General features: G+C 39.5%; 2 protein-coding genes across 4 annotated transcripts in view; one reads left to right on the top strand and one right to left on the bottom strand.

The window, feature by feature from the left end:
• LOC129740696 (probable G-protein coupled receptor Mth-like 5) overlaps positions 1-8,053 on the top strand; it is a 57,209-nt gene extending 49,156 nt beyond the window's left edge. For all 3 annotated transcript variants that reach the window (XM_055732459.1, XM_055732460.1, XM_055732461.1), the window contains exons 4-6: positions 5,532-5,893; positions 5,952-6,455; positions 7,279-8,053. In XM_055732459.1, coding sequence (XP_055588434.1) covers positions 5,532-5,893; positions 5,952-6,455; positions 7,279-7,537 — 1,125 coding nt within the window. In that variant the 3' untranslated portion in view covers positions 7,538-8,053. The remainder of the gene's footprint in view (positions 1-5,531; positions 5,894-5,951; positions 6,456-7,278) is intronic.
• LOC129740695 (RNA helicase aquarius) overlaps positions 1-15,809 on the bottom strand; it is a 220,522-nt gene that overhangs the window by 196,098 nt on the left and 8,615 nt on the right. The window contains exon 2 of the mRNA XM_055732458.1: positions 8,144-8,965. Within this exon, the coding sequence (XP_055588433.1) occupies positions 8,144-8,965 (822 nt within the window). The remainder of the gene's footprint in view (positions 1-8,143; positions 8,966-15,809) is intronic.

Here is a 15,809-nt window from a genome sequence, read left to right as displayed (position 1 = left end):
TTTGATTGATCCGGAAGGAACCGCAGGCCCACCTGACTCCCACGCGTCGTTGTCATTGATAGTTACATTGTATGTCGGTCTATTTACTAATCACAACAGTTTTTTTCCATCCTAATCCAAAGGAGTCCTCTGTTTTGTGAAGGGAATGCAAACGGGAATGGTGGAAATGAGAAACTGTTCACATAATAAGCCAAAAACGTTGAAATGTCGAGAATTCATGATTGGAGTAAAGGCTGAATTGTGGGTGTACTAAAACTGGTTATTATTTTTTTCATTTTTTTGTGCCAGTGACGAGAAAGAAATCATATTATCTTTGCAACAATGCACATTCAAGCGCATTTTCGGCACATACAGTACCGTTCATAATTGTATAGAAATTGGAAGCAAGCGCACTGTCACTTCGACTTTGAACTTCCAAAACTTTTTACTCTGATGATATTTTTTTATCAAATTTTCTGCGTTAGATAGATCAACTATCACACTACTATAACACAAAATTTGAGCTTTCTGAAGTTTGTGTGGCCTGCGAAACAGTAATTCTACGAAAATCGGACTTTTCTCATTCAAACTGCAATATCTCTGGAACTACCCAACATTTTTTATTGAAATTTTGCAGAGTAATTGTTGAAATATAAAACTAGCATGTCTGAAGTTTTCGAAAAGTTCTATCGCTGAGATCAAAAGTTACGCGAGGTGCAATGTTTCCGGCATGAACCTTGAGATGCAATTTCTATAGAATTTTGGACGAATGTTTCCATAGGAAAATCATATTCTCTGTTTAACAACCAGTAAATCCATTTCAACCGAAAAATCACAACAATATCGCGAGATTCTGATTTCAAAACACAAATGGACTATTTATTCCCTTTTTTCTTTTCTTCATTGCTTTTGCCAGACATTTTTCGTCTGATTTTTGGAGGAAACGATATTGTTCTCATGAATCGTCCAAAATTCTATAGAAATCGCATTTCAAGGTTCATGCTGAAATATTGCACCTCCCGTAACTTTTGATCTTATCGATAGAAGTTTTCGAAAACTTCAGATATGCTAGCTTCATATTTCAAAAATCACTGTGCAAAATTTCAATAAAAAATGTAGCGTAGTTTCAGAGATATTGAAGTTTGAATGAGAAAAGTCCAAAAAGTCCGATTTTCGTAGAATTACTGTTTCTCAGGCCTCACAAACTTCAGAAAGCTCAAATTTTGTGTTATAATAGTGTGATAGTTGATCTATCTATCGCAACAAATTTGATCTAAAAATATCATCAGAGTAAAAAGTTATGGAAGTTCAAAGTCGAAGTGACAGTGCGCTTGCTTCCAATTTCTATACAATTATGAACGGTACTGTAGTTAGTTCCGATCGGCATTGAAATTTTGCAACCTCTTCTGTGGGTGTGAATACTTGAAAAATTGAACCGCTGCACTGCGGATGAGAATTGAATTGATATATGATGACACGCTTGATTCTTACAAATCAGGTTTTCTAATTCTTAGTGTACTGCAATCTTACGTTTTTTTTCGATTTCAAGGAATCGAATAGTAAAGTCACCAAAGTTATGAAAAATAAAACGAACACTAGCACATAGAATCTCAATTAAACTTGAAGCACTGATCACACTGACATGACACTTAGAACAAAAATTCGACCATTTTCTAGGTATTTTTTTTGTCAAATTTTGTAGGTTCGCAATACCGACGCACACAGGGGAAAACGATGTAAAAAGGTGATCAAAATTGTTTACGCCAAAACGGAGCGTTTTAGACCCATAGTGTCTTCGGGACATTTTACCTACATTCAAAGCACTTTAAAATGAGCTTTTGATAAAAATGATTAAATCACCTAGCAGTGAGATAGAAAAATTATTTTTTGTATTTTTCATTTTAGAGCACTTATGTCTTTGGCAAGTTTTTAGATTGTAAAAAATGTAGCAATTTTGTTGAAGACGTCAACATCGTAGAAGCTAACCCAAAAAAGTTAGAAGGGTTCAAAATAAAAAAATATTTTTTTATCAAAATTTTCAGTATTTAAACGATATCTTTCCAGGCCGAGCTTATTCGAGCAAGATATGTTTGAAAGAGTTTTGAGTCACTTAAAATCGAACAGTTTCGTGGAACACACTTAATAAAAATATTTAGACTGAAACGAGTTAGATCGGAAAAAATAAGAAAAAATAGCTGTTTTCGAACACCTGTATCTTTCTAGTTCGGTTGAGTTCGGTTCCTCTTTTGGTTGCATTTTTTTTTTTTTTTTTTCAATATAATATATTTAAGGCCAATTTACTTATTAAAAGCTTTTTTGAGCCGGAGATCATATTTTTTATTAACACTAGGGGGAGGTTGGAAGGGATTGGGTGGAGTTGTTGGGAGTTGAGAAGGTGAAGGGGTATTAGAGGGGATCACTTTCCTCGATAGGGGACTGAGGTTTCCGTTTGCCTTGTTCGACGATTCTTCTGGCGATGATTCCGTGGTAGAACGTTTCTGAGGAGGAGAAGCAGTGTTCGATCGAACAGCTGGTGTAGATCTTTTCTGTTGTGTTGACTGTTGGTGCTGCTGATGCTGAAGGTGTTGCTGTGGCTGTTGTTGTAGTTGTTGTTCTTTGGTTTTTGGCTGACTTGGTACTAATTTATCGGCATGTTTTGTTTTCATTGGAGGTTGGATGGATTTCAAAATATTCGCGTATGTGTGGCTGCTGTTGATCTGCTGTAGGATTTTTCGAGCTTCTGCTGTTGCGATATTCTTTTCTGTGCTAAGCCTAAGCGCTGCAGTTTCGGCTGCCCAGATTGGGCATGTGCGACTTATCGGTGTGTGTCCTTCTTTATTGCAGTTACCACAGTAGGGATTCTTCTTGCATTCTTGGCTATCATGGGTAGGGGAGCTGCAACGGTTACAGGCAATAGGGGCTGTACACTTGCTTTTCGGATGACCATATTTTAAGCACGTTCGGCACAATAAAGGCAACGGATAATAAGGGCGAGTTCGAACTCGAAGAAGCCCAAAGTTGATGTATTCGGGTATGATCGTACTACTAATAGTCAATATCAGCGTATTGGTGCCTACAATTTCATTTGATGTCTTCTTTGTGATTCTTCTGACGTTGATTATATTTTGTGAAGCTAGTTCGGATAGCAATTCGTTGTCTGCCATACCTTCGACCTCCGGACACGTGACGACAAATTTTCGCTGGTTCAACCTTGGGTGGTGCTCGACCTTGACAGGTGTTCCATCATTTAAATTTGTCAGTTTGGCTAACTCCCTCGCTTGATTTTGGTTGCGGATCTTGAGCACGTACCATCCTTGGTTTTTTTCATAGAACGCACCTTCAAACTTTCCATACCGTTCGACGGATCTAGCAATGGTGAAAGGATTCTTCGGAAGCACATGTCCATCAACTGCTTTTAAAACCAAATAAAAAAGCCGCCCGTGCAGGTTCTGCAAGTCCATCCATTCTGGTAACGTCCGATCAGGGTGATCCCCCGGCGATGGACTCATCGCAGCACTAAAACTTCACACTACGAATCACAATAGGTTGTCTTTTTTGCCTTTGTCTTACGAGAAGGGAAAAAAAACATCCGATCTCACTCGAGGCTGAGGAGGAACTCCTTTGGTTGCATTTGAATTAGGCAGGTTTCAACGTTGTAGAATCATATAGTTTACAATGTTAAGTTGTTTATTTTGTAGCTTTATAAATGATTAAAGTTAGCTATTTTCAAGGAAATTTTCTATAGGAATTTTTTTTTGCATTTAAAACTAGCTAATCGAAAAACAAACTCATCAAGTATATTGTATTGTAAGTGGAAAGGTAGATGTTAAGGTTCGTCAATGGAGGCTTAAAAACGTCATACGCAAGCGAGAGAATGATTTGGCTAAAGTTGCACCAAAAAAAAACGGTTGCTAATTGTCAGTATAAATAAACTTGGAATTTGTCTTCTAGATTCCTTGAAAATAGCTAACTTTAATCATTTATTAAGCTACAAAATAAACAACTTAACATTGTAAACTATATGATTCTACAACGTTGAAACCTGCCTAATTCAAATGCAACCAAAAAAGGAACCGAACTCAACCGAACTAGAAAGATACAGGTGTTCGAAAACAGCTATTTTTTCTTAGTTTTTCCGATCTAACTCGTTTCAGTCTAAATATTTTTATTAAGTGTGTTCCACGAAACTGTTTGATTTTCAGTGACTCAAAACTCTTTCAAACATATCTTGCTCGAATAAGCTCGGCCTGGAAAGATATCGTTTAAATACTGAAAATTTTGATAAAAAAATATTTTTTTATTTTGAACCCTTCTAACTTTTTTGGGTTAGCTTCTACGATGTTGACGTCTTCAACAAAATCGCTACATTTTTTACAATCTAAAAACTTGCCAAAGACATAAGTGCTCTAAAATGAAAAATACAAAAAATAATTTTTCTATCTCACTGCTAGGTGATTTAATCATTTTTATCAAAAGCTCATTTTAAAGTGCTTTGAATGTAGGTAAAATGTCCCGAAGACACTATGGGTCTAAAACGCTCCGTTTTGGCGTAAACAATTTTGATCACCTTTTAACATCGTTTTCCCCTGTGTGCGACGGTTGGTTGACAAAAATATGCCCTCTAGGAAAAATCTACCTGTTAAGCCCAATTTTATCGTAGAAATTGCCTTTTTTTAAAGTGGGGTGGCACTTTCTAACTGGGAAATCATTTCTCCAAATCGATCGATGCGCACTCCGGAATCGATATTGCGTACTGTTGGAAAAATTATCCCACAAACGAAACCGAGTGTCCAGTCAGTATGGCCAGTGCTTGAAGTTTCCTCGAAGTGATCCCATTGACTTAACACAAAGCATACATCTTTCGAGGCTATGATGAGTATAAATGCTAAAACCACCAACCCACAAAAAGTGTACTATGTATGTCGTGAGCGGAATTCGATTTCATGACCGTCGGCATAGAACACCTAAAAACTATCCTGTATTTACGCCACGGACGGCGACTGATACTTGCATGGAAGTTTCAAATTGAAGCCACATGGAACTAGAAAGTTCACTAAAGATTCCTTTGAAAGTATGTCGATATTCAACACGCACAGGCCCTTTAATGACCTTTTTTGAACTATTAAAGTTCGTTTAATGTTCTGAAATAGATCCAAGGTGGAAAAAGTTTTCGATACTTTCTAGTACCATTTATCCGCCTAAATTGAAATTTAAATGCTGTTTTATGTGTGTTTGGTTACCTTAAAGGCGATGTACTCAAAGGTGTAATTCACCCTTACAATTTAAAGTATAATAGTTTACCGGTTTTTTCCCGTTATCGTATTTTTTTTTTTGATTCAATAAATACTACTTAAGAATGACTAACTTTTTAAAGGATATCACCTTTAAAGGATTTCCCAAATCACACAGGGTCAACTGAATTTTTATTGTCCAAACGTTCTGAAGACTCGGACAACCGTTAAATTGCTTTTTCCCAGAAACCCACTAACTTTGTTTCCTCTGTTTTAATTTCCCATTGCTCACCCGGTGCCGTGGTTCGCGAAAAACCACAGAGCGAGGACAAATTGATTCTGTTCCCGGATGGGAAACTGCGGCATCTGATACTGGACCCGCACGGGCGGGGTGAATCGGAACAGGACTGGGAGCACCTGTTCCAAGCGGACATTCACGCCGAGGCACCGTTTCAGTACGAGTTCGAACAGGGCCAGTACTGCCTGGACAGGGTGATCACGACCGGTGCCAACGACAGTAAAACTGAGGGCATTTTCGCCACCGTCTGCTCCCCGGAAAGGGAAACCCGATGGACCGATAGCGAGTTTCTGCTGCGGAAGATCATCAATCCGGTGTGCCACGGAATCGCAATGATTATCCTGCTGGTGGTGGCCATCGTTTATTTCGTGCTGCCAACGTTGAGGTATTTTATTTTTAAATTTGGTCAAAATGTTTTTTTTATGGTTTTTGTATTTTTATAGAGATCTTGTGGGAAATATTGTGACGTCAATAACCGTATGCCTCATCATAAGCCAGGCGGCAGATTTGGTGCGGATTTTCACCGAATTCGGGAATCACGTGAGCTTCATAGTGGCCGACTCTTTCTTCTACATCAGCTTGTTGGGGGCATTTTTCTGGCTCAACAGTATGGGCTACTACATCTGGAAAACTTTTCGGGCCCGGAACGTTTTCCTGCGGGTTACCGATGGCCGGAAGTACTGCTGGTACTCGGGATACGCCTGGGGAGCGACGGCCACAATGGCCGGCATAGCCATCTTTGCCCACTTCTTCCTGGACACCGGAAACGCCAAACGACACAAAAGCATTTTCGAGGACCAGGACACAATCGGTTGGTTGGGAATTGCCGTGTTCTTCACACCGATTGCCTTCATCATCATCGTGAACATTTTTTTCTATGTCACAACACTGAAGTTCATCAACCGTATGAATACTTACGGTCGGATACACCACAAGCTGCGATGCAAGTAAGTTTTTTTATTCCTAAACCTTATTTTAAACCCTATCTCTGAAAAGAAAGTCTGATATTACATATGATAAACTGTGAGAAACGAAAATGACGCCACCCGGTTTTTGCTTGTTGAAAGATGGATGATTGATTATCAAAATTCAAATTGATTAACAGATGATTCAAGCTCAAATTTTCCTTTTTCCGATGGACTATTTTGCGTATTCCTCAAAATATATATAGAAAAAAACAGAAATAAAAATGTGCGAAATAAAAATAGCACCTCTTCTGTATGTATTTCTACAGAATCAACGTAATGTATTAACAGTTACCTTGTATGTAGGGTGGTTTAAAAATAGCCTTATGTTCCCGAATCAAAATCTTCGGGGCTAAAATGGTTTCTTGAACCGCCGGAAGGCCTTATGCCAAATTTCAACTCATTTGATTAACTCCTAGGAATCAATGAACAACGCTTGCATTTGTATGAAAATTTTACACCAATTGTTCTAGCGAAACAAACGGTTTTAACATGCAATGAAATTCATATTTGAGTTATCAGGTGAACAATTAAAAAAAATCACATTAAAAAAGGAGTGGTTGTTAATCATACCGTTTAAACAAGCAATAATAAAGGAATTGTAATATTGCTCTTTCGCTTAGTGTTAGTTTAGAATTTCGAATTCAGATCTGATAAAGATTTAAGAATTGTTCCCTCAACAAAGAAATCAGAACTTTTTCAAACATGCATCCCTACACTCTCATCCAATTTATCGTCATATCTCAATGCAACGTCAAATCTCGACAAATGCAACCGACAATAATAATCTGTGCTCCTTTTGCAGTTTCGTCATGTTTACACTGATCTTCATAATCATGACCACATCGTGGCTGTTCCTGATTCTCTCCTGGCTGCACAGCGATGCCCTGCTGTATGCCCACATCGTTGTCAATGCGCTGCAGGCTCCGGCCCTGCTGTATGTGTGCGTTCTGCGCCAAAAGCATGTAACATTTCTGCTGAAGAAATCTTGCTGCTACAACGAGCCCCCCGCAACCTCCGACTGGGGCGATGAGATGACCTACATGAACGGTGGCGATTACTGACGAAAGACGTTCCTCCCGGCGCCGGATGTGACCGTTGTCGCCATCAGCGGGTCGACGGTTATTACGTGATGTGCATAGGATGACCCCAAGTGCTTACCGGAACACAGTGATCTGAACTGCTGCTGTTGCATGCAGCCCACGATAGCGACAAATAAGTAACTGAGAAGTTAACATTCCTCAATGAATCGAAGATTATCGTACATCAAGTGCTTCTATAACTTTGTGAAACACAAACGTCCAGTTTTTTTTACTAAATTATAACAAAGAATCGAAACATGTGTGTGCTAATTTATTAACACTATTCATATCGAATAAGAACACATAAGAAAGCATTTTATTCAACACAGCTGTGTTGGGATGCTAACGACAAATTGATGCTGTGTAGATCTGATTAGTATTATCCAACAGTGTGAAGGTAACCAGAGCTTAACAAAACAAATCCACTACTTTTAGTCTAGCGTAAGAATAATAAATGGACAAAGACTCAATAAAAGTTGAACTACGTTAATAAGGTAATTAGATGATGTTTTAGTTTCTTCGAGTTCCCATACCAGTGCAAACGTTTAATAAAAGTGCTCATGGTAAGACATTCCCCAAGAGACTTACCTGAGCGAACAGATTTCCCTCGTCTCGTTGCAAGAGCGGTGCCATCGAGCATCGTACCACCACGTGGCAGTCATCCATGACCGTATTGAAGAAACGCCTCGTCGGCAGAAGCGCTTCCAAATCGATCAAAAACTCCAAAAACCGCTCACAAAAACGCACCGTATCCGCACAGACTGGACCCTCGATCGGAATCGATTCCAGAATATTCATAAACTTGATCACTAGATTTTGCAAAAAATGACGCTCCCACTCGAGCTTTTCCTTGAGCTCGGCTTTATCACGCTTCTGGAGCTTCTTCCAGAACTTGCGCCATTCCGGGATGTTCTTCAACTCCTGCTCCCGGCGCTTCGGCTGCAGGCAGGACCACATGGCCAACGAAACGAGTCGTTTCGCCTGATTGCGGCACAATTCCACTTCCATACTATTGAAACAATGATTTAAAAACACTAGCAGCCCGGTTTGCTCCCGCATACTGAACTCACTTTCCGTCGACGGATCGGCCAAGCATGCCTCCAACACCTGCTGGAAAAACACCGGAAACTGATCCGCGTTATTTTCGAACACTTTCCACACCTCTACTTTTTCGCGGAACTTCTCATTCAGCATCACCACAATCGACATAAGGTGGGCCCTACTGGCCACTTCTCCTCGGTAGTTGGGCCACAGATAATTTTCCAGATACTGGCTGAACTCCAGCATCATGATTCGCCGCCCCGATTGACGAGATTCGCAAATCTCACGTCGATAGATTTCCTCCACGATGCCCGGATTGTACGACTCATGGTTACCGACCGTGTCCGGGGACCAGAAGCGATTGGCAAGCTGGAAGTTAAACAACAAAAATTATAAATATTATAAAAAATTGATGTTTATATGGCCCTAAAAGTTTACTTTAGTTTAGTTTAGTTTCTTTATTCAGTTTTATATACAAACATTTACATTTTTTATTTTATACTCCACTGGTTACACCATTTTAGGAGTATATCCTATGCTAGCTAAACCCTAAAAAATCTATCTTCAACTAAAATGTTTTTATTTATTGTTTCAGAATTTAATAATTATAAAGTAAAATATTTACACAAACAAAACAAAACAAAACAAAATTTAAAATAATATTTAACAAACATTCTTCTTGATAATTGAATTTCAGAGTAAGCAAAATTATAAGGTCAGAATATCATAAGATTTAAGTAGTGTTGATACTAAATGAGTTTGTAATAAGAATATCTTTAATTGTTTTTTTAACTGAACATTATTATTGAAAGGTCCACATCTTTCCTCAAAATAATTGAAAAACTTAACACCACGAAATGAGAGAGAGCATTCACCAATTGTTGATACGATAGTAGGCCGATCGATTAAGTTTCTATTGCGTGTGAGGTATTGATGGTTGGTGCGATTGAAAGTTAAGGCAGAAACACAATACAGCGTCGGTCGTCGCGTCACGTCAGCGGTCAACGCTGTCGATAAGTACTAAAACGCGGACGCGACGCACCCGACGATTTTTGCATCACAATTCAGCGTCAAGAGACATCTAAGATGTCTGCTAGACATCTTAGATGTCTCTTGACGCTGAATTGTGATGCAAAAATCGTCGGGTGCGTCGCGTCCGCGTTTTAGTACTTATCGACAGCGTTGACCGCTGACGTGACGCGACGACCGACGCTGTATTGTGTTTCTGCCTTTATATTGCAGTGAGTACTTTGAGTAAGACTTTGAAAAATGAAGCTACAAATTTGAATTAAGTATAAACCTCTAACTGGAATTATATTATTGTTACTATTGTAAAGATCAGCAGTGTGACTGCGTGCAGGAAGATTGTATATAAGGCGTAGGATTCTGTTTTGTGTGATTTGGACTTTGTTGATCTGACTATTGCATGCATTGCCCCAGGTTGACACCAAGTATGTCAGTAACGAATGAAAAAGTGAATGATAAATTGCTATTAATACATCAGTTGGTACTCTTCTTCTAATTTTACATACAATGCCCGTAACTCTATTTAATTTTGATAATAAGTGACTAATATGTTGGTTCCAACTTAAATGTTCATCGAGAATAATACCAAGGTATTTACATTCTTTGACAACTTTAAAACTTGGAAATGTGGATTTGGTAGTAAGTAAGGAATTCGACAAAGAACGAAAACTAGATTTGAAATTTAATATGTTGGATTTGTCAAGATTAAGTGTCAGTTTATTAATACGGAAGTAATCACTTAGCAGAGTCAGGTCGCTGCATACATTTAAATCGTTGGTAGTATGACTATCACTATGGTAAAAAGTCGATGAGTCATCAGCAAAGAGTCTTAATTCTCCTTTTAAAGGTAAAAGAGCCATATCGTTGAGGTAGATAATAAAAAATAGTGGTCCTAAAACAGATCCTTGTGGAACACCAATATTAATAGATAGTGTTGAGCTACAGTGGGTATTTAAGCTGACGTATTGCGATCGGTTTGTCAAATAACTTTTAAATAAATCTAAGGCTGTACCGCGAACTCCAGCAGAGAAAAGTTTTTCCAAAAGAATATCTCGGTTCACAGTATCAAACGCTTTGGATAAGTCTAGGAATAACCCAAGAACATTTTCTTTTTTGTCGAGGCTTAATTGAATGCTGTTAGTGAGTTCAATCACAGCGTTGGTTGTAGAAGATTTCTCTCTGAAACCGTATTGCATTGAATAAAAGAAAGAATTGTTATTTAAAAAGGAAATCAATCGTTTAGAAAGTATTTTTTCAAAAACTTTGTTGATCGTAGGGAGAACTGAGATTGGTCTATAATTATTGCAAAGTGATGGATTGCCTGATTTGTAAACTGGGGTTACTTTAGCTATTTTTAAATTAGTGGGGTATATTCCATTTTGTATACAAAGGTTAAAAATATTACTTAAAACTGGACTGATAACATCAACTATGGCTTTTAGCAGATAAACACTTAAATTATCATGTCCAGCGCTCGTATGATTTGAAAATGATTTGATCAAACTAGTTATTTCCATCTCATCTGTAGGTTCTAAAAATATTGTACTGTTATTAAAAGTATTGTATTTATTTATTGAGTCTGTGCTGTTTGAAGTATGTTTAGAAGCCATAATGTGCCCAATTGATGAAAAATATTTATTGAATTCATTGGAAATCAACTGCTTATTTGTAATTACGGTGTTAGAATCTAAATCATGAATTTCATTTACTAATGATGATTTTGCAACACGACCCAGCACTTCATTTATGTTTTTCCATGTTTCTTTTGAATTTTTGGAATTTGCAAATTTGTTTGTGTAATAGTTATGTTTCAAAGTTTGCGAATAAATTTTAATCCTGTTGTCTAAGTCATGTATCTTAACATTTAGATGATCAACTGACTTCCCTTTTTTTAAACACTTCCTTCTCTTATCCCTCACGTTTTTGTTCCAATTTATAAGTTTCAGTAGTTGATCCGACATCCATGGAGTGAGTTTTTCTGAGGAAGATTTTATTTTTAATTTTTTGGTACATTCGTGTAAAGTTTTCAAGACTGTTGTGGAAAAGTAATCATAGAATTGATTCGGCTCCTCAAAATGACTCATATAAGCAGGTGAAAAACGCATTGTAAGAAGTTGATTCATTCTTTGAAAATCGGTTTTATATTTAATTTTTTCTTTGTGTTGTCTGTCTAGCGTCAAAGGAAAGTGAGTGTAAATAAAATTATGATCACTTTCGGAATCAAATATGGTGTCGTTAAAGATAGGTAATTTATCAAGAAGGTTATAACAAACATGATCAAGAAGTGTCTTGCTTGAAGGGCGAGTTATGAAAATATTAGACACAACAAAACCATAGCACATTAATGTATTGCAATAATCATTCAGTTTATCAGACGAATGGAGAGTGTCAATATTTATGTCACCCAGAACAAGATGTGGATAGTTGTTTGCGGAATTTAAATTGTTTTCTAAATGTTGCAAAAATCTATTGAAGGTATAATCGTTAGGTGGTCTGTAGTAGCAAGATACTAATAATGGTTGAAATTTATTTAAACTGATTTTAATTTGAATGAAATGAAAAATTGAAATGTCGCAAATACACTCATCAGACTCAATAACTTCAAAATTGATATTTTTAGAAACATAGATCGCTAAACCTCCACCAACACCTCTACTTCTACACGAAAAAATACTATTATAGCCATCGATTTGGTAAAGCTGTGTGAGGGTATTTTTTATCCATGTTTCACCTATAATGATAATGTCAGGTTTATGTCCTAATTTATCAATAGATAATTTAAAATTGTCGAAACGATCAATATTGGATATGCTTCGAGCATTGATTTGAATGATTGATAAGAAGCTATCTGTTTTTAAATCATTACAATAATCATCAACACTACTGAAATACTTATTATTATTTAATAAAATAGAATCAAAATCTTGAAAAGAATTTAAAAACGAATCTGAATAAATCATAGCCTAATACCTAATCAAACTAAAAAGAGTTGAAACTGAATAAACCTTACTACGCTACCTTATCGTTGCTGTCCATATTCTCCTTTTCTGAGTTATTCCGGGTCACTAGTAGAAATTCGATGTCTTCAATATCAGGCTCGTCTTTGATTCGGTGTCGCTGTTTGGTCTCCGGATGGAAAATCCACGTTGAGCCTCGATAAATCCAAGGTTTCTGCAATCCCAGCTTAACGAGATCCTTTGTCCGGTTATGTATTTTTAGTCTTTCCTTGGTTAAATGATCCTGGATTATTATCGCCTTGTTTTTCGACTGGATGCCTAGACGATCAGGTGTTAACGATTTGCCAAGATTTTTCACTCCCTTCACGAACCGCAATTTTCCTTCCAGGTGATGGAATTTAACAATAATCGCGTCGGTGTTCTCGGATTTCAGAACTATCGGACGCACCTCTTTGACTAACTGTGGTGCATTGAAGTCAATAAGTTCGCTGATCTTGTGGCAGACTTCCAAGTGTTGTTTTGGATGCTGCAGCTTCACACCTCTGATTATTACTTCCTCCTTGATCTTATCCTGTCTGAGATCCTGAACTTCTTGCTTAAGGAGACGATTTTCCGCTGAGATGTTATCCACACGCTGGGAAAGCTTAAGTACCGTTTTCAAAAGTTCCTTATTAAGACTTTCCAGCTCGTCCAGTTTTTCCAGTTTGGCAGATATAGCTTTTAGTTGTTCGGCGATGATTGTTGAACCTGTACTTCCCGGATTGTTGTCGGATGACTTTCTCGGAGATTTCTGGGTTCCTTTACCACCTTTCGTGTTGATTCCCAAGTTTCCGGCTTCTGCTGCACCTCCCATACTTGAATCGATGCAAAAATGGCGGCTTCTCGTGTTTTGATTGTTGTTGAAAAGCGATTTTTGGCGTCAATCAAATACGGATGTGAAAAATCGCAGTATCTTCGGCACACACTGGTTCTTCACAACTTAGGAAGCAACAAGAAACGAAATAACTTACATAAAAATAAATATTTCTCGGTTTTTCTCCAATTTAATTTAAATTTGAAAACAAACGTGTGCGCTTCAAGCAGTGTTGCCACTTTGCCACAGGACATTATAAAATGCTTAATTGAGGGTTTTGGGTACTTTGAAGATAGCAAACGCCATTGATTGTGACGAGATGTTTACGGTCGTGTACCGCGTTCACAACCCCGCTCGTATCGTAGAGATCATACGGCCACCGACTGTTGCAAAGAGGCGCTCTGCCATAAATGAGCGGAGAAACATGAGGAAACTGCGCCGACTGGTGAAAAACTTGAAATGAAGTACACTTCCGCGGGCTTTTCACGGCTCATAAAAAAAACTATGACCGTTCTCATAAGCTTTCCACAAGCTTCCTAACTGATCTAAACTTTTCTATGGAGGACATGGTGTCGCTAGTTTTGCTAAATAATAACCCCCATATGTACAAACCGGAAGCACAAGTTTGTATTGTACTGGTGAAGCATCTCATGCTCTCTCGGCGTGCACCGAAAAGAAACAACACTTTCCAGAAAACTGGCTACAAAAGACTCAGTTTTTTCTTGTAAGCGAGGCATGAGTCCGAAAGCGATTATCCGTTTGAATGATCTCCAACGTAGATCTGCATCGCCAGCTGTTGCATTTAAGTTTAGAGTTACATTATAAATCCTAAAATATAATACGATACGAGCAATTGGCAATAGTAACACGTCATCCCCATACTGATTAAAATTAGCGCGTTGCTAAGTTGAAACCAAAATAGGTTAAAATGCGCCAAGCGTGCAGTTTCAAGATGGAAACACCCAATACTGAGGACACCAAACGGAGCGTGTATTGAAGCTGTCAAACCGCCCACGCCGAAAAAAACGTCATTTTGTTGCAAGTATTGGAGTTGCGACGTCCACCAGCATTGGTCAAGGCTGCAGGTACGATAAACACATAGCGGGAAACGCAAGTTTTAAACACCATTCCGAACCCTGCCGAAACAAGCAATCCGCTCAAATTGCCTTCATTCGATCCAATAAGCCGACCAAGCGGTCTGTCATCAGCTCGGCAATTCGGCAGGTATGATTTCCTGGTTTCCAATCGAACGCTCCTAGCACTTACGCTCTTTTGCATTCTCTAGGAAAAGGAACGACTAAAAGAGCCCAGTTCCGCAGAGGGAGAAGAGGTTCGCCGAAAGAAACTTCCGAGAAGGCCGCACACGTGCGTAAGTACCATAAAAAAACACGCTTGGGCCAAATATTTTAATTGGCTCCGTTTCCTCAGGGCCCCTTTTCGGAGATTGATTATCTCATCTTTCCTGAGCGTCATTTTGGCACCAGTACGCAAACCGACCCGCCGAGAAAGAATCAGCAGTCCCCAGGAGGCGCCACAAGCATAGAGCGGTCGACTGTCGAAGGAACAATCACCAAACGTGCCATCCAAGCGGCGCCCCTGGCTAAGGGCGGCTGACGATCGAAGGCAGAGGCACCAATAGGGCCATCCAATCGGCGCTCCAGGCGAAGTACGGCTGACCAACGTAAACAGAGACACCAAAAGTACCATCCAATCGGCGCCCCTGGCGAAAGCCGACTAACGACAGAAGTCAGAGGCACCAATAGTGCCATTCAATCGGCGCTCCAGGCGTAGCGCGGCCGAAGGGTGAAGCAGAGGCACAAAAAGTGCCACACACGCGGCGCCACTGCCGAAGGGGGCTGACCAACGTAGGCAGAGGCCCCGGTAGGGCCATCCAATCGACACCCCTTACGAAGGCGGCTGACGACTGAAGGCAGAGGCACCAATAGTGCCATTCAATCGGCCCCGGCTCCAGGGCAGCAGATCACTGAAGGCAGAGGCACCAATAGTGCTATCCAATCAGCGCCCCAGGCGTAGGGCGGCCAAAGTGCAAAGCGGAGGCACCAATAGTGCCAGCCAATCGGCCCTAGGCGCCATGGCGGCTGATTATCGAAGCAGAGCCACCAAAAGTGCCTTCCAATCGACACCCCTGGCGAAGGGCGGCTGACAACCGAAGGCAGCAGCACCAAAAGTGCCATCCAATTGGCGCCCCTGGTGAAAGCCGGCTGACTACTGAAGAGCGAAGAATAGGCACCAATAGTGCCATTCAATCGGTCCCAGACCCCGAGGCGGCTGACTATCGAAGGCACAGGCACCCATAGGGTCATCCAATCGGCATCCCAGGAATAGGGCGGCCGAATAGCAAAGCAGAGGCACCCAT

Source organism: Uranotaenia lowii, chromosome 1, assembly GCF_029784155.1.
Source record: "Uranotaenia lowii strain MFRU-FL chromosome 1, ASM2978415v1, whole genome shotgun sequence".
NCBI classification, from domain to species: Eukaryota; Metazoa; Arthropoda; class Insecta; order Diptera; family Culicidae; genus Uranotaenia; species Uranotaenia lowii.
The sequence above is the reverse complement of the archived record's forward strand: the minus strand, read 5'-3'. Positions and strand labels throughout refer to the sequence as shown.